This window comes from Coregonus clupeaformis, chromosome 4 (genome assembly GCF_020615455.1).
Source record: "Coregonus clupeaformis isolate EN_2021a chromosome 4, ASM2061545v1, whole genome shotgun sequence".
NCBI classification, from domain to species: Eukaryota; Metazoa; Chordata; class Actinopteri; order Salmoniformes; family Salmonidae; genus Coregonus; species Coregonus clupeaformis.
In genome coordinates, this window is record NC_059195.1 from 22,693,119 (window position 1) to 22,719,044 (window position 25,926).

General features: G+C 43.5%; 1 protein-coding gene across 17 annotated transcripts in view; it reads right to left on the reverse strand.

Annotated features, from left to right (window-relative positions):
• caska (calcium/calmodulin-dependent serine protein kinase a) overlaps positions 1-25,926 on the reverse strand; it is a 171,666-nt gene that overhangs the window by 20,408 nt on the left and 125,332 nt on the right. For 5 of the 17 annotated variants that reach the window (XM_041868305.2, XM_041868389.2, XM_041868350.2 and 2 more), the window contains exons 7-19: positions 21,182-21,360; positions 20,926-21,048; positions 19,942-20,025; positions 19,722-19,821; positions 18,937-18,954; positions 18,532-18,653; positions 14,426-14,503; positions 11,375-11,422; positions 10,310-10,390; positions 7,994-8,182; positions 5,991-6,069; positions 2,486-2,571; positions 2,331-2,399 (exon numbers count right to left, since the gene is read on the reverse strand). In XM_041868305.2, coding sequence (XP_041724239.1) covers positions 2,331-2,399; positions 2,486-2,571; positions 5,991-6,069; positions 7,994-8,182; positions 10,310-10,390; positions 11,375-11,422; positions 14,426-14,503; positions 18,532-18,653; positions 18,937-18,954; positions 19,722-19,821; positions 19,942-20,025; positions 20,926-21,048; positions 21,182-21,360 — 1,256 coding nt within the window. The remainder of the gene's footprint in view (positions 1-2,330; positions 2,400-2,485; positions 2,572-5,990; positions 6,070-7,993; positions 8,183-10,309; positions 10,391-11,374; positions 11,423-14,425; positions 14,504-18,531; positions 18,654-18,936; positions 18,955-19,721; positions 19,822-19,941; positions 20,026-20,925; positions 21,049-21,181; positions 21,361-25,926) is intronic. The other 12 variants (XM_041868396.2, XM_041868371.2, XM_041868359.2 and 9 more) reach the window with 6 other exon arrangements.

Sequence of the window (25,926 nt, forward strand, 5' to 3'; positions counted from 1 at the left end):
TAAAGGAGCGAGAGGAGGAGATGGAAACGCATGGTGGTGAGATATTCTGTATAGCTGAAGGTAATGTGTCACTCAATTAATTATGAAAATACAAAAAATTCTATATTACTAGGCTATTCAAAATAAAATAAAAATTCACTAATTGTAGGCTAACTGTAAGCAGCCCTGCACAATCAATGAACCAACAGCATCGCCTAGGGCTGTACATTCTCTCCCAGACTCATGGATATACATTTTGGAGCGTAGCATAAGGTAACCAGTCCATCCAGTATGCATAATAATACAGTCCACACTCAGTGGCGATTACTGGAATTTGTATAGTATAGGCTAGACCAGTTATGTACCAAAGACATCTTAAATCAGTTTTGTTTGATGTTTTTCTGTGTAATATGTGTAGGCTATGTATCGTATTGTATAACGGCACAATCATCATTTTTATTCATGTTTTTTTTCTTCGGGCTTGGGCTCATAAGCGTTTTGAATTAATCATCCCCTTAGAAAGTGCTGTCCATTTAGTTGTGTTAGGCTTTGAAACAACATCCACAACAACCATGTTTTACACTGTTTCAACCTGCTGTTGAAGTTCTTTCTTCAAATTGATAATAATAATAATATGCCATTTTGCATCACAGTGATCATCACACTGAGGTGAGTTTTAAAAGTATGATAGACCTACTGTTTTGATGTGATTTTCGATTGCATTTGCATTGATGTCAGAGTGGTTAGAGTGACAGTAGAGCCCTGATTACCAACCAGGCCATTAGGACCTGATGGTAGTTAGCAAGTTGGGTACTACAAAGGCATGTCCAGAGTGTATAAAAGGAGATTACCATGATTACCGTCACGTGGAATTTTACTGCGGTCATGACTCATGACTGCCGATGTGGCGGTAATACGGACACCGCAACAACCTTAGGGGGGGTACTCTTTGCCTGGTCCAGTAGTCATTGTTCCCCCCTCTGCAAAATACAGCTGACAGATCTTTTATATAAAAAATACCCTTAAAAATGTAGTTGAGTAATTAATTTAACATCTGATTTTTTTTAAAGGATAAATCTGAGGGGGCACGTGCCCTTGTGCCCCCTATGGGCATGAGGCCTCTGCATTTGCGTGCGCGCACACACAAACACACGTACGTCATAACTATGCCTACTGCATACACAGACAGACAGACAGGGGCCAAAGCCACCATAACATAACAACTGTTGCTATTTCAGGAGAGGGGGGGGGTTACAACTACTACACATCGACAACAGCCTTACATTAGAGATGGGGTTACAAATAATCTAGTTACTATCTAGTACATTTACATTTACATTTTAGTCATTTAGCAGACGCTCTTATCCAGAGCGACTTACAGTTAGTGAGTGCATACATTATTAATTTTTAATTTTTCATACTGGCCCCCCGTGGGAATCGAACCCACAACCCTGGCGTTGCAAACGCCATGCTCTACCAACTGAGCTACATCCCTGCCGGCCATTCCCTCCCCTACCCTGGACGACGCTGGGCCAATTGTGCGCCGCCCCATGGGTCTCCCGGTCGTGGCCGGCTACGACAGAGCCTGGATTCGAACCAGGATCTCTAGTGGCACAGCTAGCACTGCGATGCAGTGCCTTAGACCACTGCGCCACTCGGGAGGTTGTAACCACCAATACAAAAAAAGTAACATTTCACACTCCACGATAAACAAGTCCAAATTACCGTCTTCAATGTCTTCAATGAGCTCATAGACTGTGCAATCAAATCAAATAAATCAACATGATTATCCTACTTACTAATCATAATAGCAATGATCCCTGCACATCTCTATCTCGCCACAGAGGGGCAGTAGACTCACAAAGACTGGCTCATCAAGGTCAGGCTGGAACGTTATCTGCCAGATTAAATCATCACATAGCACAACTACATTTCTCTACCACTAGCTTCCACTTGGCATTACAGAGTATCAACAGGGAATTCTGGTCTCTGTGTGACTGACTGGCCAGCGGTGTGGGGTCTGTGTGTGTGTGTGGTGGGTGCCAGATCACAGAGTTACAGAGTTCAGGGGTCAGGGTGGGGTGGGGGGCATGATGGGGGGGTTCCGGTATCTTGGTTGTGAAATTGGTGTGCAGCGCGTCTGACCCAGCCTTGAGCAGAACACAGTAGAACACACAGAACCTCACCCGAGAGAAAGCGTTAACACACACACACACACACACACACAGCCACCACGCAGATATTTGGTTAGTCAAAGGGTCAGGAGTTTAAACATTCACAACATCAACAGTACGACAGAGGATGGGGGTAAGGAGAGAAGGGAGGGGGATGGGGAAATGGCGGTGCGTTACCTCACAGGAGGATCCTTGTGTCCGGTAGCTTGGCACTATCTTAAAGGTGATGCTGCCTCGCATCTCTTTCTGTGGACACACAAACACACATACTCAGCATTTAAGTACACACACACGCACGCACACACACACACACACACACAATGTCCACTCACCAGCATCCTCTGTAGTTGCTCTACTGTCTGGTTGGCCACACTGATGCTGTTGATCTCTCTGATCTCATCTCCTACATGCAGTGTTCCTACAACACACATGACAGACAGTCTTTGTTCCAGATTGTCCTTATTGCAGTATTCATTATGCGTCTCAGAGTGCTGATCTAGGATCAGGTTCCCCCTGTCCATATAATCTTATTTATTATGATCTAAAAGGCAGAACTGATCCTATATCAGCACTCCTACATGTACTCTGAATATACAGTGCCTTCGGAAAGTATTCAGACCCCTTTACTTTTTCCACATTTTGTTACGTTACAGCCTTATTCTAAAATATATTTTTTTAAATCAGCAATCTACACACAATACCTCATAATGACAAAGCGAAAACAGCCTTTTAGACATTTTTGCAAATTTATAAAAAATAAAAAAACAGAAATACCTTATTTACATAAGTATTCAGACCCTTTGCTATGAGACTCGAAATTGAGCTCAGGTGCATCCTGTTTCCATTGATCATCTCTGAGATATTTCTACAACTTGATTGGAGTCCACCTGTGGTAAATTCAATTGATTGGACATGATTTGGAAAGGCACACACCTGTCTATATAAAGTCCCACAGTTGACAGTGCATGTTAAAGCAAAAACCAAGCCATGAGGTCGAATGAATTGTCCATAGAGCTCCGAGACAGGATTGCGTCGAGGCACAGATCTGGGGAAGGGTACCAAAACATGTCTGCAGCATTGAAGGTCCCCAAGAACACAGTGGCCTCATCATTCTTAAATGGAAGATGTTTGGAACCACCATGACTCTTCCTAGAGCTGGCCGCCCGACCAAACTGAGCAATCGGGGGAGAAGGGCCTTGGTCAGGGAGGTGACCAAGAACCCGATGGTCACTCTGACAGAGCTCCAGAGTTCCTCTGTGGAGATGGAAGAACCTTCCAGATGGACAACCATCTCTGCAGCACTCCACCAATCAGGCCTTTATGGTAGAGTGGCCAGACGGAAGCCACTCCTCAGTAAAAGGCACATGACAGCCCGCTTAGAGTTAGCCAAAAGGCACCTAAAGACTCTCAGACCATGAGAAACAAGATTATCTGGTCTGATGAAACCAAGATTGAACTCTGGCCTGAATGCCAAGCGTCACATCTGGAGGAAACCTGGCACCATCCCAACGGTGAAGCATGGTGGTGGCAGCATCATGCTGTGGGGATGTTTTTCAGCGGCAGGGACTGGGAGACTAGTCAGGATCGAGGCAAAGACGAACGGAGCAAAGTACAGAGAGATCCTTGATGAAAACCTGCTCCAGAGCGCTCAGGACCTCAGACTGTCCTTCCAACAGGACAACGACAGTAAGCACACATTTTACATTTACATTTTAGTCATTTAGCAGACGCTCTTATCCAGAGCGACTTACAGTTAGTGAATACATATTTTTTTTATACTGGCCCCCCGTGGGAATTGAACCCACAACCCTGGCGTTGCAAACGCCATGCTCTATCAACTGAGCTACATCCCTGCCGGCCATTCCCTCCCCTACCCTGGACGACGCTGGGCCAATTGTGCGCCGCCCATGAGTCTCCCGGTCGCGGCCGGCTGCAACAGAGCCTGGATTCGAACCAGGATCTCTAGTGGCACAGTTAGCACTGCGATGCAGTGCCTTAGACCACTGCGCCACTCAGGAGTGGCTTCGAGACAAGTCTCTGAATGTTCTTGAGTGGCCCAGCCAGAGCCGGACATGAACCTGATCGAACATCTCTGGAGAGACCTGAAAATAAATGTGTAGCAAGCTTGAGAGGATCTGCAGAGAGGAATGGGAGAAACTCCCCAAATACAGGTGTGCCAAGCTTGTAGCGTCCTACCCAAGAAGACTCGAGGCTGTAATCGCTGCCAAAGGTGCTTCAACAAAGTACTGAGTAAAGGGTCTGAATACTTATGTAATTGTGATATTTTTATTTTTTATTTTTATCAAATTTGCAAATACTTCTAAAAGCGTGTTTTTGCTTTGTCATTATGGAGTATTGTGTGTAGATTGATGAGGAAAAAACCCAATTTAATCAATTTTAGAATGAGGCTGTAACGTAACAAAATGTGGAAAAAGTCAAGGGGTCTGAATACTTTCCGAATGCACTCTAGGCCCAAATTTCACAAAGCCTGAAGAAGTGTTTGACTTCTCAGGAGCCACATTAATATGATCTAGCAATCTACAGAGACCGTCATAAAGATGACCCAGAACAGCTCCAGTGACACTTCACTTCAAACTAACCCTCTGTGATATGTGGACAGTGGCACAGTGTCCAAGGTGTCATATTTGACGACATGTTCCTATTTTTTGTACAGAGCAGATAATGTAAACTCGCGCTAACTCCCGTCTGTAGGTCCAGAGACATGGAGGGGTTTATGGCCTTGCTCTCAGCGAGTATTTGATACGGATGTGGCTTGTTTCCTACCTGTGTATAACGTGTGTGTGAGGTATGTGTGTGTGTAAGAGGTAGACTTGGGCCAATGCTTCAGTTTTGGGACAATGCAATGTATAGCTGGGAGATATGGACAAAAATCCATATCACAATAAATAGACTGAATTATCAAGATAACGATCAATTGAACGATAACTTTATAACATTAATGTGCACCACATTAATTACCCTTAAAACTACTACTTTGAATGTTGTAGCTATTGTGAACCATCCAGAGGGGCAGGGATGAATGGGAGTCAGAGGGGTGGGGACATGCAGGAAATCCCAGCCGACGTCACAGTACTCCCCAAACACACCCCTTATTAAGTCACAGGGGCAATTACGCGGGAGGAGAGGAACACATAGACAAAGAAACAAGGGAAAATATAAAACAAGGAAACAAGAAAAGGAAAGAAGAGGACATTGAGAGACAAAGACAAAGAACGTGATTGAATAATGCCCGTAGCTGAGAGCCAAAGCCAAGCCACAAAAGAGACTATTTCATTTGTTATCGAAAGACTCTTTGGTATATAAGTGAAGTGCTCTAAACTGAGCTAGGATTTGTTTGCCCTTTCTTGACCTGGCCGAATGCCATTCTGTGAACAGTAAATATATAATTTGTATTTTTGCAACTCAAAAAAAGTTGCCTCTTCCTCTGTTTACACCACACCTCACTACTGCATAGATTGGAACCTCTGGACTGATCACACTATCAATTGTCCCATTAACAATCCCCATATTAGCAAACTTATTTCATTTAAACACATTCCTCTAGTAGGGCCCTATAGGTTATTTATCATAATGAACAATATCAGCAAAATGTTCACGATAAGTGGTTGGATTGGTGTCCATCATTTTGCGGTTTACTGTCCCAGCTCTAACATAATGTCCAAATATCCCCTGCTATGTGTACATATTTGGGAGACGTTCTGAACAGTATGATACATTATGTGTGATAAAATGCAGTAATAATGTATAATAGTATAGTCTGATAACCAGTAATAATGAGAATAGCTGCTAGTGTAATAGAAAGAGATGGCTGGCTACCTTGTCTGTGGATCATTCCTCCATGCATTATTCTGGCTACGATACAGTGGTTCAGATCGTTCATCTTCAGCGTGATGCCCTGGAGAGAGGACAGGGGTCAGAGGTCAGCAAACATTGAGGTCATAGAAAGGTCGTACAGGCTCAAGCTCAGGGACTGAGGCGCTAGGCTGATCTCACACAGACAGGGAAGAGAAGGGAGAAACAGCTAGAGTGGATAGTGTGTGTGTGTGTATGTCTGTGTGTAAGAACAGAGTGTATGACTATGCAGGTGGGACTGCTGTGTGGGATAATAAATACAGTCAGTGTTTGAGCGTGTAATTGCAGTGTCTAGGGTTGCAAAGCTACCGGTAATTTACCAAAGTTACCAGAATCTTCTGTAATTTTGATAATTAACAGAAAATCTATGGCAATCTATCGTAACTTTGGTCATTTATAATTGAATAACTTTTTAAAAAAGTATTCATATATAGTATTCATTGTTTATAGAAGTGTTCATATTGTCCATGAGGTTCTAGTAGATAGAGTTGTGGACTCAAGTCACATGACGGACTCGAGTCACAAATTTGATGACTTGATAGAAAATAACTTGAGAATTGACTTGGACTTGGAGCCTCAAGACTTGGGACTCGACTTTGACTTAAGACTTGAAATTATCTGGCCATATTTTGTAACGTTTTGTCACTCATTTTGTGGCACAGAGTCCGTGGATTACTCTCCACGCAGCCAGGCAGTAGTCGCGACATCGCCCTTGCAAGTGAAATGCACACTTGGCCCTCTGATTGTAAACTGTCAATCAACACAGGTCGGGTGTGCTAGCGAACAGAGTGCTGATTTGCTGTATATAGATATGCAGCTCCCAAAAATCCAAGAATAATAACTGTTTACTTTTCAAGCTCACCAGCAAAAATTACTAGCATAGGCCTACTGGTCTTTTTGTATGTCAAAATTGCTTGAAATTAATAATTTACTTTTGAAGTTTGCATTTGGAATTTGTTGTTACATTTATTATTACTGTGGCGAAGACGCATCATAGGCGTCAGTGGAGAGCGCTTTGTTCTCTTGTTGAAATGCTTGCTGTTGCTTTCTTTCACACGTTTAAATGCATATATGGTAAATCTATATTCCATCTAATCCTACACTAATTGTTATTGTTTCATCATTCCATCAAAGTAATATTTATTGCAACACTTAGACAATTCTGTTTCATGTTTGATACGATACATTTTTATTTAGCCTACCATTTCTTACCCTCTGAGTGGGCGCAAAGTTTATTGTGCACATGAACGTTCGCAATACTTTGTTCATATTTCCTGTGTTATGTTCCGTTTGTCTGTGTCCTATGTCGCTGTCATTCTGGTTGTGCATAATAGGAGCGTGCAATCCTCAGTGCGCATAGAAATAGGCTACGTGGCTTGCGCGCCACGCTTTGGAGTCAGTATGTTGAATACGAGAAACCTTTTGTTCCATGTATGAATGATGATTAAATATCATTAATAATCATTAAGTCTGATTAAGACGAATGTATGAATGTAGAACCAGTGTATTGGTTGTAATTCCCAATTGGGTAATTGTATGGTCCTGGGAGGGGCCAAATGCTTATGTGTACCTGTTTGAGCTCCTGTTAGATAGCTTCGATATGGTTTCTCAAGGGGAAACTACAGTCTTGCCCTCTACCTGTGTCCGTTCAGATAGGACAGGTTAAGCCTGATATAGAAGCTATTTCTTTTGGGATATTGCCTGTGTATATTTGGTCAATGTACTTGTATATTTTGTATGATATGGAGCTTTCATCATTGGATCACCAAGACCAGTAAATAAATCTACACACTGAGCACGTCAACCTGAATTTCCCAAAAGGGCCACTAGAGTTATTGTGATAGATTGCATATATTCTTTGAAAGATACCAAAATTCTGTAAAGTTTCCAATAATATACCCTCCCTTTGCAACTCTAGTAGTGTTGTGTGTGTGTGTATATAGCCTGTGCATGAGTTTGTGTCGTACCATAGGTTCGTCAGTGTTCTTCTGGAACTGCACCAGGCGTACTCGAGTTACGTTCTCCAGATCCATGTCTCCGTTGGTGCTCTCGGGCGATTCTCCGTTCAGGTAGGGCGAGGTGGGCGGGGGTGTGACCCTCAGAGCCTCATCACTGTACACCTCATGGGCCACCACGTCATGGGTCTGGAGCAAGGCCTGGAGGGTGGGGAATAGAAAAAGTAGGGAGGGAGACAGATAGATCGTCATAAAGGGTCTGCAGCAAGGCTCACCTAGATGCACAGCAAGTTCTCTCTCCCTCCCTACCTCCCTCCCTCTTCTTGAAGGCTTCATAGCATACCATAGACAGGAGAAGCCACCCCCTAAAAACCTACACACAGACAGCTAGCTTTACTCAATGACAGAGAGAATTTCTGAGAGGCACTTTACCAAACAACTAGGAACTCCAGAAGACATGCAAGCATAAAACCACAACAAGACTAACCTGCCACTGGCTTCCCCTAGTGCATACACTCATCCCACGCACTTACTGAAAGTTCAAACGTACACACACACACTTTACCACATGAGCCCACTAATGAGAGCAGGCTCATGGGTTTGAAGGGAACTAATCCCCCACCTGCAGATAGAGAGGCTTTAAAGTGACAGTCCAACACTAACTTTATCTCAACAACCAGGTCTGAGGTGATTTCAGCACAGCTATAAAGTGCATGCTACCCTCAGTCTAACAATGTTATGGACACAACATAGACCAGTGCTGTAACAGTGTCATAACTACTTTATATTAGGCAGGTTTCAGGTTAACAGAAAATGATTCTACCTTCAGCAAACTACGCTACTAAAACAGGCACTTAAAAGCTAGACACTCCTGTACTCAAGTTACAAGAGGGAAAACGTCTAAACCTGAATTCCCAAAGAAATGCATTCTGAAGTCAACCCCAGAGTTCTAGAATATCTGGTCAAGAGTAAAGTTTGAGAAAAATAGAACAATTAAATTCAACAGTTACAGAATGAGAATGTTAGTTCCTCACCAGTCTTAGTAGCTAGTAGAGTCAGTGGTAGACGAGTGAGAAAGCTGGGCTGTCTGTAGCATGCTCCTGAGAGACTGGTGGCAGGCTGGCGACACACATACCTTTCCCTTTGTGTGTGTGTGTGTGTGTGTGTGTGTCTAGGAATGTGGCTGCTTGTACCTAAGGGTGCCTCCCTCCCTCGTCTCACCTCTGCCTCTCCCCCACCCCTCTCTTCCCTCCACCTATCCCCTCTAAGACAGGCTCCGCTCTACATGGATACATTACATCAGACACATTCTCCCCCTTTCTCTGTCCAGATTTCCCTCCAAAATCTCCACCCCTCTTTCTCCCCATCTCTTTCCATCTCTTTCCTCCATTCTTGTCAGACTGGGTAAAGCTTGGCCTCAGATCAGATCTACATCAGACATGACTCACTGACCGTTCCATTCCTCACAGAATTGCTCCCTCTTTCCAAAACGTCCCTTCCACCTCTCCCTCCACACTACAGTCTGTAGTTCTAGGCCCCAACTCTCTCTCTCCCTCCCTCCCCCCTAAGACAGGCTCCACTCTACATTGATACATTACATCAGACACATTCTCCCCCTTTCTCTGTCCAGATTTCCCTCCAAAACCTCCACCCCTCTTTCTCCCCATCTCTTTCCATCACTGTCTCTCTCTCCCGACTAATCACTCTCTCTAGCCCCGTTCCAACTCCAATCTAATGTTCTTCTCCTCCAAATGTCCCAATACAACTCCAACATATACACCTCTCTCTCTCTCACTCTCTCTTTCTCTAACCATCCTGTGGAAGTGTGTGATTAATAACGCCTCAGTGATAAGAGGACGACTCCTCCCTCCTCCTCCTCCACATCCCTTCTCTCTTTGTAGTACTGACCTCTTCATTGATCAGAGGGGAGGATAAGACACAGTGACGTGAGGTGATGAGATTAACAGTGTAGCTGTTAAAGCACCTTGAGAAGTGAGACTGTTTTTCTGTCTTTAACACTGGGAACAAAAGACCAGGGAGGTCACTAGGTCATTATAGAAGCTCTCATCACTCAGCACCCATACATTGTCTCCTGATCTCACACACACACACCTCCCTATGGAGTCTTCCTCTCTCTTCCGTTCCCCTCTCTCTCTGTGAGGGTCTCTAGAGATGTAAGGGAGCCGATTTAGCACACTATTCTCTCTGTCTGTCTGTCTGTCTCTATGGAGACTTCTCTCTCGGTCTCTGCTATAGCTTCAGTCATGACGCCTAAACACAGCCAAGTCGAGGCTGTCGAGGTGTGTGTGTGTGTGTGGTTTCACTCACCATAAAGTGCGGCTGGGTCAGTATCCGTCTGAGCTCCTTGGCGTCGTGGTTCTCCGGGTAACAAGAGATCTCTTCCAGTACCTGTAAGGTAGAGACAACAGCGCAGGGCGTCAGTCAGGGGGCCTTTCTGTAGAGTTAAAGTAGTCCTGCTCAATGCCTGTTCCAACCACACAAACGCAGGAGAGTATGTGTGGACTATTGAGTGACACAGTACATCAACCTCTGACCTGATTATTCCCACATACCCTCTCACACTTCCTAAAACACACCCCTTTAGAACCACTTCAACCCGTAAAAACTTCACTTTGAAATCCGTCAGCCCATGAGCTCCCCCCTCATGGCTTCTCTTAACCAATCAGAGTCCTCATTAGGGCTTCGTCACGCCCCCTGCCTCTCTGAGTGACTTGATTTAGTTCTGCTATGTCACACCTGCCTGCTGAATGTGGCGATGGAGAGGCCTGGCTTGGAGGGGAAGTGTGTATTCTCATCGTAAAACATTAATCCAGTGCCATCGCCATTGATCAATCAGTGTGTGTGTGTGTGTTCAAAACTATTGTATCCATTGCCTCATCTCTGATCAATTAAAGACATTCCCACCTCTCAGACCCAAACCCAAACTCATCAGATACAAACCCTTTACATACAGTACTAGTAGGATATTACCAACCTTCTGAGCTGAAACCTGAACAGACCCCGAACTTGAACAATTTACAACCTCTTTTAGAGAGAACACACTCACAGCCACACTACAGGCTCCTTTATAGACTCACACACGTGCTACTGAGTTACAGCCTACATGGGTCCAGCTACAGCCTACATGGGTCCAGCTACAGCCTACATGGGTCCAGCTACAGCCTACATGGGTCCAGCTACAGCCTACATGGGTCCAGCTACAGCCTACATGGGTCCAGCTACAGCCTCACGTATGCATAGTTACAGACAGCTCTACGCTTCGTCCAGTCTCCCTCTGTCAAATACCAAAATGCTTTAAAACAAAACCAACTAGTTTTCCTGTCTATTTTGTTTGTGTGTTTGTTGGGTTGTGAAAGACGTCTGGAGGCTTACATATTCCAGGTGTTTCAAAGCGGCACTTGCGTCGTCTTGGGTGGAGCTCTTTAGACCAGGAGGAGGACACAGGGAGGACAGTTACACATGTGACCTCTGATGATGTCGTTGGTCCTCATAGGAGGAGTCAGGAGTCATTGGGTCAAAGATCAGGGGATTTCAGGAGGGTCGGGGGGGGGTAAAGTTTGATAAAGGTAAAAGATGACGGCGTCGGGGGGTGAAAGGTTAGTGTCTATAGGCTTTGTACAGTCACAGAGACGACGATCAAATCTGTGCCAGTGTGGTATCATTTTAAAGCATTTCAGTGTCGCCAGTGAGGATCAGTAGCAGGAAGCCAAGCAGAGTATTTCAGCAGAAGTCCCTTTAAGTCAATGGTGGGAAAAATAAGAATTTACATTTGGTTCTATGGTGAAATACTGGATCAATGTGTCTAATATTGACTAGAAAGACACTAAGATCAGACCTCAGAAAAAAAGTAAGGATTTTAGCAGAGAGAAAATAACACTACTAGAGGAAGTATGGTAACTAGAGAAACATTACACATACATAAAGGCTCTTGCACGCATTCAGACACACACACAACACCTGTTCAGTCTACCTCCATACAACCTAATCCAACTAGACTAGGTTAAAAGGGAAAACTATGACCCAGACACAACTATAAGCAGGCCATGACTTAGCCCCCTCTAGGACTAGACTGGGTCAACTCTAGTTGGTTCATTAATCAAGTCCTTTAGACACCAAAGCCACATAAAGAGTCCTAACACTGCTCTAAATGGCTTTTCCAGTATTAATCCAGCTGTGTTTTAGTTTTTCCACCCACTCTCTCACTCGCTCTTCTTCTTAGTCAGACATACATTTTAATTGCCCTCCACATACAAAGAGCTCAATACAAACATTTCACACTTACAACACGTGTGCTTGTTTGTCAAAGTCCACACATACACACACACACACACACACACACACACACACACACACACACACACACACACACACACACACACACACACACACACACACACACACACACACACACACACACACAGGACCTACTGAGAAAGTGTAAATAAACAAGCACTCTAAGCTCGTTATTATTTTAATACTGTCTATAAAATGGACAAACAGACTGTGGAATAGCTTCACCAACAATGGGTGTGGAGAACAAAAAAAACGTAATAGGTCCTTTAAGTTTGTGGAAAATACTACATACAGAGCATTCGGAAAGTATTCAGACCCCTTTACCTTTTCCACATTTTGTTACGTTACAGCCTTATTCTAAAATGGATTAAATAAACCATTTTCCTCATTGATCTACACACAATACCCCATAATGACAAAGCAAAAACAGGTTTTTAAAAAACAGAAATATCTTATTTACATAAGTATTCAGAACCTTTGCTATGATACTCGAAATTGAGCTCAGGTGCATCCTGTTTCCATTGATCATCCTTGAGATGTTTCTACAACTTGATTGGAGTCCACCTGTGGTAAATTCAATTGATTGGACATGATTTGGAAAGGCACACACCTGGCTATATAAGGTCCCACAGTTGAGAGTGCATGTCAGAGCAAAAACCAAGACATGAGGTTGACGGAATTATCCGTAGAGCTCCGAGACAGGATTGTGTCGAGGCATAGATCTGGGGAAGGATACCAAAAAATGTCTGCAGCATTGAAGGTCCCCAAGAACACAGTGGCCTCCATCATTCTTAAATGGAAGAAGTTTGGAACCAACAAGACTCTTCCTAGAGCTGGCCGCCCGGCCAAACTGAGCAATTGGGGGAGAAGGGCTTTGGTCAGCGAGGCCTGAATGCCAAGCGTCACGTCTGGAGGAAACCTGGCACCATCCCTATGGTGAAGCATGGTGGTGGCAGGATCGAGGGAAAGATGAACGAAGCAAAGTACAGAGAGATCATTGATGAAAACCTGCTCAAGAGCGCTCAGGACCTCAGACTGGGGCAAAGGTTCACATTCCAACAGGACAACGACCTTAAGCACACAGCCAAGACAACGCAGGAGTGGCTTCGGGACAAGTCTCTGAATGTCCTTGAGTGGCCTAGCCAGAGCCTAGACTTGAACCCGATCGAACATCTCTGGAGAGACCTGAAAATAGGTGTGCAGCAACACTCCCCATCCAACCTGACAGAGCTTGAGAGGATCTGTAGAGAAGAATGGGAGAAACTCCCCAAATACAGGTGTGCCAAGATTGTAACCTCATACCCAAGACTCTAATCGCTGCCAAAGGTGCTTCAACAAAGTACTGAGTAAAGGGTCTGAATACTTATGCTTTGTCATTAGGGGGTATTGTATTCCATTCCAAAACAGTTGTCCCCACTGACTGCCCTTGTCCACTTCTCTTTCAGGGGGAAACCTTTTGGAATGAAACACAGGGCTTCACTCTTTGACAGTTTAGTAGTTTCAAACTGTCTGGATTAAATGACTTCCCATAATGAGTACCTCTTGTTCCTTCAATCTTCTTAACAAATAAGCCATGTTGGCCAACCTACTATAGGCCCAGTTTATAAACCCATCTGACCCCTACAATCTGATTCAAGATTAGAGTCATACCCTTCTAGTCAATACCTTCTTCATCAGTTTCATTCAAACACTGACCCCAGGCCAGATTGAACCAATGTTAAACAAGCAGCAGATACCCAAAGAACGCTTAGGAAGTAGATAACAGCAGTGAATAGTTAGATAGGATGTGTCTGAAATTACACCCTATTCCCCATATAGGGCACTACTTTTGACTACTTCTGACCAGAGCCACATAAGGCTGTGGTCAAAAGTAGTGCACTACATGGGAAATAGGGTGTTATTTGAGATGTGAACATAATGAATAGTAGAATGAGGGTGATGAGAGATGTGTTAATAACTAGAGCCTTGTTGGTAAAGAAGAGTGTGTGATCAAGGCAGAGGCATAGGAAGCAGCGTGTGATCTATAGAGTTGATCATGTGATCAATCATCATCAATAATATCATATAGGCCTACACAAGCATGGTGATAAGCACACAACATTATATCAGTATGTGTGTGTGTCTGCTCACCTCTTTGGCTCTCTGCACAGCATCGCTAGAGGGGTTTCTGATCTGGGGGGAGGACTTGGTGTTGATCTTGTCGTAAAGCTGAAACAACACGACACACAACATTGAGCGACAATAAATGGCTCATGGTGAATCATTTCAATGGGTGAATTATACATTTTGTTCTCTCTCTCTCTGTACTCAGAATTACCTGTTGTCTTTAGTGCCAGGCTCTCATCAATGCGGACAATTGCTTGCTTTCATTTAAACATTAAATAAGATTTACAATGTAGGGAAAATATATAGTTCATGATGCAGACTGAAAGAGGAGCAACACTGGTTCTGTTTGCAATGAACCAGCTGACTATACAAGATCAACTGTTGAGGTTGTGTGTGTGCGTATGAATCAGTGTGTACACACAGTGAGTAGTCTCCACTAACCAACCAAGACAAGCAGAGCAGTTGTGTGTAAGACACAAAGAAAAGTCTGGTTCAATGTTCACACTACTGAGAGGAGAAGAAGAGAGCTCAGTTGAAAAGTCAGCCTTAAAATAACATGATAGAAAAATGTAACTCATGATCTTCATAGGAATGTGTGTTGAATAATGTAATACTTTTCTGGACATCAAAGGAGAGCAGCGGACATCATAAGACAGCACGTACATGTACACGTGCGCGCGCACACACGCACACAGCTCTTTCAAAAGAGGCATTTCCCCATAGCTCCTGCCCAGAGAGACAAGGCAGACAAATAGTACTAATCACAAGTACCACAGGTCTCAGCCATGGGTTTAGGCAAGAATCACAAACATGGTATGAAAACAGTTAACAGTGAAGCAGCTAACATTTAGTTAATGTGTATTTCTCACATAGAAGTCTAAACTACAGCTGGGAACGGTCCCGTTTTTCTAGAAATGTACATTCTGTGGCTATCCTTCTGTGAACTTATTTGTATGAACACTAACACAGTGATATTCAGACAGTATTATCATGCGAAGTCTGCTGTGTGTGTCATTCCTCAGTATTTGATGGGAAAAGGAAGAGAGCATTCTGAATGTTTGAGATGTCTGTGGTGCCTGGGTCGGCAGTGGGAGATAGAGTCAACCATGTTTGGACAGATGTATGTGTGCTATTTGTGTGTGTGTGTATGTATGTATACGTGTGGGGGAGTGCATGGGGAGGCTGAGCACTAGACACCTGCTGTTCCTGGGAAAGTTCAGAGGCTCTGTCTCTCTCTGTCTGCTCCTACTGTGTAAGGCTGACATGAGAACTAGGGTCTAGTTTTTTCTGCATAGAAAAGTCTTGGGCGGGCCGCATAAGTGTTTTTTCGGGCCGCCTATGTCCGAACAGTACAAGAATGGAAAAATATTTTCAGTGTAAACTTAAACAACTAAAACCAAGATATAAATGATGTAGAAAGGATAATGGACCTATATATATTTTTTAATAAGATCATCTTTGAGAACTAACAATAACCAAAAATAAAAGCTGGACAGTCTGGGAGAATCTAAAATTCAACAAATGATGCATTCAGGAGTATTTTTGTCATGACATGGGGCATAACCGCCGGAAGTAGGGGTGCTGAGGGTGCTGCAGCACCCCCTGAAAAATCAGAAGTAATACAAAGAATATATATAATAATAATAATATTAATAATAATATTAGAAAATTAAACAATTCCACAAAAGTAGTGCACTGGGCTTTTACAACTCCAGTATTAACAGACCGATATAGCCATCTGCAGGGTCATGGGAACCATACACACGCACCCACACATGAAGACACATACAGACACACACACAGTCACACACACACACACTGCTTATGTTTGAGTAGGTGTATATGTGTGAAGTCTTGGCAGCTAACAGGAAATGCTATTTTCAGATCTGCTCGCTATGTTCAGATGTGATGACAAAAACGGTCTTATAAAACTGCCTCTAAGTATTCTTACTGTAGGACATACTGTATGAACTTTACACTTGGCACTTACTTCAAACTACTAATGCGGCTACGTGCTACCATTATCAAAGATCTTACAGATTGCTTATCAAAACCTGACATATTCAGAAAAAAGTGTATATACACATCTCTTAAAATATAGTCATGTAACATATCACTCATTTGCCTAACTGTCAAACAGTTGTCTGAAGTTAGTCAACAATGTTCTCCCTAAAAGGATACACACACAAATGTGTGCACACGCTCACACACACACTGAAACAACAAGACCGACTCACCAACCAGATCCCAAGCAGTAGCCAAACACCCTAACCCAGAAGAGAATACGCACAACAAGCACTAAGCTAGCTTAGCATCTAGACTAGGCTACTGTTAGTCCATTCCGTTTCCAGTGGGTCTGTAGTTTCCCTGAGCCTCTCTGTGTGCGAGTAGAGAGGATGGTAACGTCAGCCCTACAGATGTACTCACAGATACCCTACTGCAGGAGTCTGGAGCCTGGAGTCACACAGCAGTGAAAGGGGCTAAGGCCTGACAATAGCACCCAGAGTCTGGGTCTTTCTCGCTCTCCTTGTTTCTGTCGCTTTTCAGAGCTGGATTGTGGGAGTCTCTCTCTCTTTTCAGTGAAGGAGTCTGGGTCTCCTCTTTCTCTCAATTTTCAGTGCAGGAGTGTGATCTCTCTCTCGCTCTCTCGCTCTCTCTCTCTCGCTCTCTCTCTCGCTCTCTCTCTCTCTAATGGGAATCTTCAGCAACAGGTTCCAAGTGAAAGGCCTTCCCAGGGAGAGAGAGTTGGAGACAAGTCTTCCTCTCTTTCTCCTCTTTTCTTCTTGCACCCATTCAGCCCCTGGCAACTGGGGCAGGGTCTGTAAGCAACAGCTTCCTCCCCAACTCCCTCATCCTCCCCCTTCCTCCCTTTTCCACTAACCCTTTTCTAACACTCTATTTGGTAACTCCCTTTCCCAACCCCCTCCTCAACTTCAGATATTGTAGGCCTTATAAGTTCATAAAACACATGAATGCGCGCACACACACTAACACAGATCAACTCTAACTCAGCCTTCTATAGATAAGTAATTAATAAACAAGCAAACAAACCATCCCACGGCACAGGGTCAACAGAGTTATCGTTAGCCAACCAACCTAGATAACGGTTTGTGTTATGACTGTGTCAAGTCAGTTGCCAGAAGCTGCATAAACTGCTATACTTTGTGATGAAGGGTGTGATTCAAGTGTTACGAAGACCCCTACAGGATTAAGATAAGAGTTTTTTAGAGTCAACAGGCCTCAAGTGAACTCTAAGCCCTTTAGTAAAACCTGGTTTCCCCTAGCCAGATAGCCTTCAGTCACATACATGGCACGCGCGCGCGCACACACACACACACACACACAGCCAGACAGCCGCTCTCCTAATGTGGCATGAAATCATGAGCGCAGCATAGTTTCCCTCTGCAGGGTGTGTGTATGAGTATGTGAGTGGGTGTGTGTGTGTTTTGGCAGTGAACTGCTGATGCCCTCTGGAGCAGAGAGGTTTGGTGTTTGGCTGGCTGCTATGAGTTCCGGGTGACAGACAAAACACAGAAAACACTGGCAAGAGAGAGGGACAGAGAAAGAGAGAGGGAGAGAGAAAGAGTGAGATAAATAGCGAGGGGGGGGGCAGGGGAAAAGGATAATAAAATATCCATCTACCACTTCCATTCTGTAAGTACAACATGACAATATGGTTGCACAATCTTTCTCCCACCTATATCCACTTGTTTTCATGTCAACAAGGGAATGTGTCTACAGGCAGGGGCTAGATAGCTAGCTAAAGGAAATGAGCCGTTAATGTAGTCAGCTAGGACCTACAGACAAAATGGAGTTAGCATATTGGAGTTTCGGAGTGTCTGACCTACAGCTAAACTCCCCTCCGCCATATAGATATGAGTTAGTCACTCAGTCAGTCAGAGAGAGGAGGATAAAGATGACTCATTGTCACAGCTAACATGGTGCAGATAGCGTCATCTAATGACAGAAACAACACTATCTGTCTGACTTACATTTTAGTGGCCTGACTAGCAGTATGTCTGCCTATGTGTTTGTCTCATTCTGTGTGTGTAGATGTGTGTGTATGTAGTCCACTCAAATCTAGTGTCATGCGTATACTTGTGTGTTTGTGTGTGTGTGTGTCTACTCACGTCTAGTAGTGTGTGTAGATGCTCGTCTTGGAAGACACTGTGAAGGAAGTCCATATCTTTCTCACTGCAGTCGGTCAACGCATGGATCTCCTCGAGACTGTCCAGCACCTGAGAGACAGCCCCTGTACACACACACAATGCACGCAAACGCACATGTCAAACCAGACAATCCATAATCAGTCAGTCAGTTATGTAGGCAACGCAACAGAACAATACAAGAGAATACATTGAACAGGAAATGGCAAAAGGGACAAATAATGCAAGATAAAACAAAATGGACAATCACAAAGCACACACAAGCAGGATCTAGGTGTGTAAGAGTTGAGTGCTAGAGAACTAGGGACAACACAGACAGATACAGAACACACACACAGAGCAGTATATACCTAGAGGAGGGATACCTACTTTCTGCTGCTAGTAGTCCTATCAGGAGGGCAGCATTAACACAAACACAGAGTTTAAGTTTAGACAAATTGACTAAGTTATCATTCTCATATAGGGACTACATGGACACAGGAATGGTAAAGAATAACTAGAATCGTGGCTGAAACATTCTCTGAAAACAGTACAGACCATCCAAAGATTTCAGAGGTGCTGAATTGACTTGTTAGTCCAACAAAAATAAAAGCAGTACTGTGTCAGAGGTTAGACACTCCACTCATGCAGTAACACCTGATTGAAATGATAAACTATGTGTGTATGTCTTCAGTAGAGACCATGATTTACAGTGTTGGGCTGGAACAAAAGCCTGCAAGCCCAGTACAGTAGCTCTCCAGGACTGAAGTTTGAGAAGCCTGTGTAAGAGTTAGAGCACTAAAGAAGATACTTGAAAAAGACAGAAACACATAGGACAAAGGGAAAGGGGGATACCTAGTCAGTTGTACAACTGAATGCATTCAACTGAAATGTGTCTTCTACATTTAACCCAACCCCTCTGAATCAGAGAGGTGCGGGGGGCTGCCTTAATCGACATCCACGTCATCGGCGCCCGGGGAACAGGAACCCAGAGTGGTAAATATTGACACATATTGATGTGTATGTGTGTGATATCTACCTGAGGTTGTGTCAGAATGTCAGGGAGCTTCTATAATGTGTGTGTGTGTGTGCGTGTGCATGCAAACGTGTGTGTGTATGCATGTGTGTGTGTGTGTGCAAACGTGTGTGTGTTTGTATGTGTGTGTTCCTCCTACCCGAGGATGTGGGGTCTTCACAGAAGTCAGGCATTTCCTCTGGTGGATCTCCGTAGAAGGAGTTAAACTTGTGGCTGGAGACTGCTGCCAGTACGGCTCCCTGAGACAGACACAGACAGTTAGACAAACTATCTTCCATGTCAGCACCAAACGTTTCAAAACAATAACACTCCTATTGTCATTCCAACTAGAAAAGGAAAGTAGAATTTGGGGGGCTTACCTTGAGCTTTCTCCTGGCGTTGAACTTCCTCAGCTGTTCCACTGTCTCTAGCAGGTGGATCTTATAGGCATAACGGTCTCTCTCCTGATCAATGCATACACAATCTCACTTTACTAGCCTTTCAGTAGCCCAAGAAGACGCTGTTTGTGTGTGTATATGTGTGTGTTTGTACACTGTAAAGGTGTTGCAGTGAATTTGACAGTAACTTACAGGCAGCTCATTGGCATAAGTGACTGTATTTAATATTACAGTAAACCTACTGTAATCTAAATACAGTATCAAAGCAATGACTGTGTAATGGCATACAGTACAATACCATAGAATTTACTGTATTACACTGTAAAAAAGTAAATGCTATCATAACTGTAATGAATAAATTAATGAATGGATGGATGAAATTCATTGACGGTATTGGGGTTTATATTTCACAGTATTATACTGTAATTACAATGGGATTGGTGCAAGCAGGTTGGCTGCTAGGTTAATACATTACAGCATATCAATATTTGTTGTTTTATATAACTTCCACTTCTAGAGGCCTTCACAAAGGCTTCCAAACTGACAGCAACTACAGGGCAAAACAGACCAAAAGGACATGGCAAAATGTTCAACCATTAAAGGTTTAAGACTAACTGCCACTAACTGTCCCCTATAGATTTGTGATGGGGCACTACTACCACATAGCAGTTAGATTTCTACAGCACTTTCACGAACGTGTGCATCAAATATAGCCTCTCTCAAGGCACACCTCAAAATATGTTAATGAGCCAGAAACAACAATACCATGCACCCATTTGTGGACAAAATATTTTTGGCACTGCAAACATACGATACGGTACTGTATTCTGTGGGATGGAATTACAGTACCATTCGAAATACAGCCCCTCCCCCCCACACACAAAATGTTCACACAATGCACCATCATTTACAGTATGCTGTGATCCAGTAGGGGTTAAGGCAGACTGTGTGTGTGTGTGTGTGTACCTTGAGCCAGGGGTGGTTGAGTGCCTCGTAGACAGTGATTCTCTCTGCAGGATCCAGCATGAGCATCCGTCTCACCAGGTCCTTAGCGCTCTCTGAGATATGACCCCATTGCCTGGGGTTTAACTGGAGACACACACGGAGAGAGAGAAAAGCACACACACATTTTCAGGTGGGATAAGGCTACTAATACCATAGGCACAGAGTGGAGTTATTATTGTACACATCATTGTGTGGTGGAGTTTTGTAAATCAACTACTACCTTGTATTTGCCTCTGCAGATGGCTTCAAACAGGCGTTCCTTGGTGCCGTAGAAGGGCAGGCAGCCAGACAGCAGGATGAACAGGATGACTCCACAGCCCCACACGTCTACTGGCTTACCATAAGGCTCCCTCTTCACCACCTCTGGGGCCATGAAGTGGGGTGTTCCTACACGACCTGTAGGGAAGAGACAAAGGGTAGACACACATTCAGTCATACACATTTCTCATTTTTTCACACCTGTGACAATATGAAGTACACGTCTTGTGATAGATTACATAAAATCCTTGAAAGTTACCAACAAATCTGGTAGTTCGAAAGTTTCCAGTAATATACATTCCCTTTGCAACCCTAGCCTGGGCTAATCACCCATTCAGTTGTTCAAAAAATTATTTCAGAAAGCAAAATTATGGAAACACCACCTCTCCAAAACCTGAGCTGAATAGACTACCCTAGAAGGGTGCCCATGAATCCCCTGGCCCAAACTCAACTCAAAGCCCAGGGGAGAAAAAGTATTCTACAGCTCAAGTCAAGAGTGAGAATTGGATGCTGGAATGTCAGAACATTACACCAGACAGATAAGCCACAACAATCAAACCACACCCCCAAGCCAATTCACATTTGGCTTCTGTCATGGCCGCCAGCATTTCTTGAGGAGCAAGCCAAAAAACGAGGCCAAATCAGCAGGTGCAGTTCCCCTTTAAGTCAAGTAAGTCGCAAGTGTGGACACGAACGCGCACACACACACACAGAATATCACTTTCACTTGTTTTTTCTGAACAGAATGTCACTTCTAATGAATATAAAAGAAGAAGTGTTATTTCTTCTGGTTTCAGAAGCCACAAACTACCCAAGAAACCGGAACATCATTTATTTTCATATTCAACTCAGATCAAAAATCAAATCTACTACAACTCTCTACTACGCATCTGACAGTGTGTGTTTGTGTGTGTGTTTTCAAGTTTAAAGTTATATTTGTCACATGCACAAGTACAGTGAAATGCTTAACTTGCAACCCCCCCCCCCCCAAAAAAAAAAAATGAGATAAGAAATAAGAAAGGAAGAAAAACAAATGGAGAGTGTAAGCTATATACAAAGGAGTGCCAGTACCAAATGTACAGTGTGCAAGGATACTGGAGTATTCGAGGTATATACAGTGAGGGAAAAAAGTATTTGATCCCCTGCTGATTTTGTACGTTTGCCCACTGACAAAGAAATTATCAGTCTATAATTTTAATGGTAGGTTTCTTTGAACAGTGAGAGACAGAATAACAACAAAAAAATCCAGAAAAACGCATGTAAAAAAAATTATAAATTGATTTGCATTTTAATGAGGGAAATAAGTATTTGACCCCCTCTCAATCAGAAAGATTTCTGGCTCCAAGGTGTCTTTTATACAGGTAACGAGCTGAGATTAGGAGCACACTCTTAAAGGGAGTGCTCCTAATCTCAGTTTGTTACCTGTATAAAAGACACCTGTCCACAGAAGCAATCAATCAGATTCCAAACTCTCCACCATGGCCAAGACCAAAGAGCTCTCCAAGGATGCCAGGGACAAGATTGTAGACCTACACAAGGCTGGAATGGGCTACAAGACCATCGCCAAGCAGCTTGGTGAGAAGGTGACAACAGTTGGTGCGATTATTCGCTAAATGGAAGAAACACAAAAGAACTGTCAATCTCCCTCGGCCTGGGGCTCCATGCAAGATCTCACCTCGTGGAGTTGCAATGATCATGAGAACGGTGAGGAATCAGCCCAGAACTACACGGGAGGATCTTGTCAGTGATCTCAAGGCAGCTGGGACCATAGTCACCAAGAAAACAATTGGTAACACACTACGCCGTGAAGGACTGAAATCCTGCAGCGCCCACAAGGTCCCCCTGCTCATGAAAGCACATATACAGGGCAGTCTGAAGTTTACCAATGAACATCTGAATGATTCAGAGGAGAACTGGGTGAAAGTGTTGTGGTCAGATGATACCAAAATCGAGCTCTTTGACATCAACTCAACTCGCTGTGTTTGGAGGTGGTGGAATGCTGCCTATGACCCCAAGAACATCATCCCCACCGTCAAACATGGAGGTGGAAACATTATGCTTTGGGGGTGTTTTTCTGCTAAGGGGACAGGACAACTTCACCGCATCAAAGGGATGATGGACGGGGCCAAATCTTGGGTGAGAACCTCCTTCCCTCAGCTAGGGCATTGAAAATGGGTCGTGTATGGGTTTTCCAGCATGACAATGACCCAAAACACACGGCCAAGGCAACAAAGGAGTGGCTCAAGAAGAAGCACATTAAGGTCCTGGAGTGGCCTAGCCAGTCTCCAGATCTTAATCCCATAGAAAATCTGTGGAGGGAGCTGAAGGTTCGAGTTGCCAAACGTCAGCCTCGAAACCTTAATGACTTGGAGAAGATCTGCAAAGAGGAGTGGAACAAAATCCCTCCTGTCCTGAGATGTGTGCAAACCTGGTGGCCAACTACAAGAAACGTCTGACCTCTGTGATTGCCAACAAGGGTTTTGCCACCAAGTACTAAGTCATGTTTTTGCAGAGGGGTCAAATACTTACATTTACATTGACATTTTAGTCATTTAGCAGACGCTCTTATCCAGAGCGACTTACAGGAGCAATTAGGGTTAAGTGCCTTGCTCAAGTGCACATCGACAGATTTTTCACCTAGTAGGCTCAGGGATTAGAACCAGCGACCTTTCGGTTACTGGCACAACGCTCTTAACCACTAAGCTACCTACCTACTTATTACCCTCATTAAAATGCAAATCAATTTATAACATTTTTGACATGCGTTTTTCTGGATTTTTTTGTTGTTATTCTGTCTCTCACTGTTCAAATAAACCTACCATTAAAATTACAGACTGATCATGTCTTTGTCAGTGGGAAAACGTACAAAATCAGCAGGGGATCAAATACTTTTTCCCTCACTGTACAGTAGATACTAATATATACATGTAAACAGGAATAATAGTGACCAGTAGCAGGATAAATATATAGGTACAATTGTAATAGCAATCAATAATCAATTAACAGCAGCGTAATGGTAGTAATACATGTAATCAATAATAATTTTAGCAGCAGCGTAGGTGTGAGGGGTTGTGTGCATGTGGTGTAAGTGTGTGGCGTCAGTAATGAGTGTGTGAGTGAGTGGGTGTATGTGAGTAGGTGTGTGTGCGTGTGAGTAAGAGTGACAGTGAAGGTGTGTGTCTGAGTGGGTAGAGACCTGTGGATGGGCATAGAGTCAGTGTGGATAGTCTGTGGGAGAGGGAGAGCAGTAGTTATTAGCCATTTAACAGTCTTATGGCCAGGGGATAGAAGCTGTTTAGGAGTCTGTTGGTCTGAGCCTTGATACTCCGGTACTGCCTGCCGGACGGGAACATGGTGAACAGTCCATGTCTTGGGTGGCTGGAGTATTTGGCAATTTAGGTGTGTGTGTGCACGAACACGAGGCGTTGACCAGACATAGTCAGGTCTAATTCGTATTCTAAGGTCAGGCCACGTACACAGGTGTGTAGTTTCAACTTCCTGTTAAAACACACGTGTCAGCTCTCATGCAACTACAGTCATTGTTAGTAAGAGGAAATTTTAACATTGGGTCAAACCAATGTGTGAAGAAAGCTGATAGTTGATGTGTCAATATGAGTAATGCATTACAATGCATCAGGGATGGAGATAAATATCTATTCCTCCCTGATTCAGTGTGAATGGATAGAACTGGGGAGCATAGTGTGTTGGTTTATCTTGTCTGCTGTGAAAACACTCATTCAAATGTAATGTTAACCTAACAATTCATTAATACATCTGGTACCCTACATGTGGCATTACCCTTAGAGCGACTGAACACACTGATTACGCATGTGTTTCTCTGTTGCTCATTAAGACACATTTGATTGAAGTCTTGGGGTGTGGTTCGATGTGGCAGTTACGGATGTTTGTCCCCCATGAGACACCATAGGAACAAAGCCAGTATTACTTCCTCAAAATTGTCAGAATTAATCTAATTTAAGAAATCTGTAATTAATTAACTTTTTTGCCAAGGAGGTTTTAGTCGCGTAATTTTCTATCTAGCTAAGACATTTGGTGCAGTATTTCTCAAGTAAATAAATGTGTGACCTGTTGCTTTATGTTGCGTTGATGGGCAGGTCTGTCTCACTGTCTTTGTGTTCTGCGGTAGGATTGGATAAAACGCAACAACCGCAGCTGTGTATCCTACGTTAGTGGGCAAGTTAGCATTGTCGAAATCAAAACCCAACCTTCAAGTCATGACGAACTCACAAAACACAGTTTTGGACGAAACTGACTTAATTAACAAAATTATCCTATTTTACACTGTAGTCACTACAATAAATATTTCTGGCTAATACCGGTGCCACATAGGCTGTTATCTTTAAGATACAGTGCCTTGCAAAAGTATTCATCCCCCTTGGCATTTTTCCTATTTTGTTGCATTACAACCTGTAATTTAAATGGATTTCTATTTGGATTTCATGTAATGGACATACACAAAATTGTCCAAATTGGTGAAGTGAAATGAAAAAAATAACTTGCTTCAAAGAATTCTACAAAATCAATAACGGAAAAGTGGTGGGTGCATATGTATTCATCCCCTTTGCTATGAAGCCCCTAAATAAGATCTGGTGCAACCAATTACCTTCAGAAGTCACATAATTAGTTAAATAAAGTCCACCTGTGTGCAATCTAAGTGACACATGATCTGTCACATGATCTCAG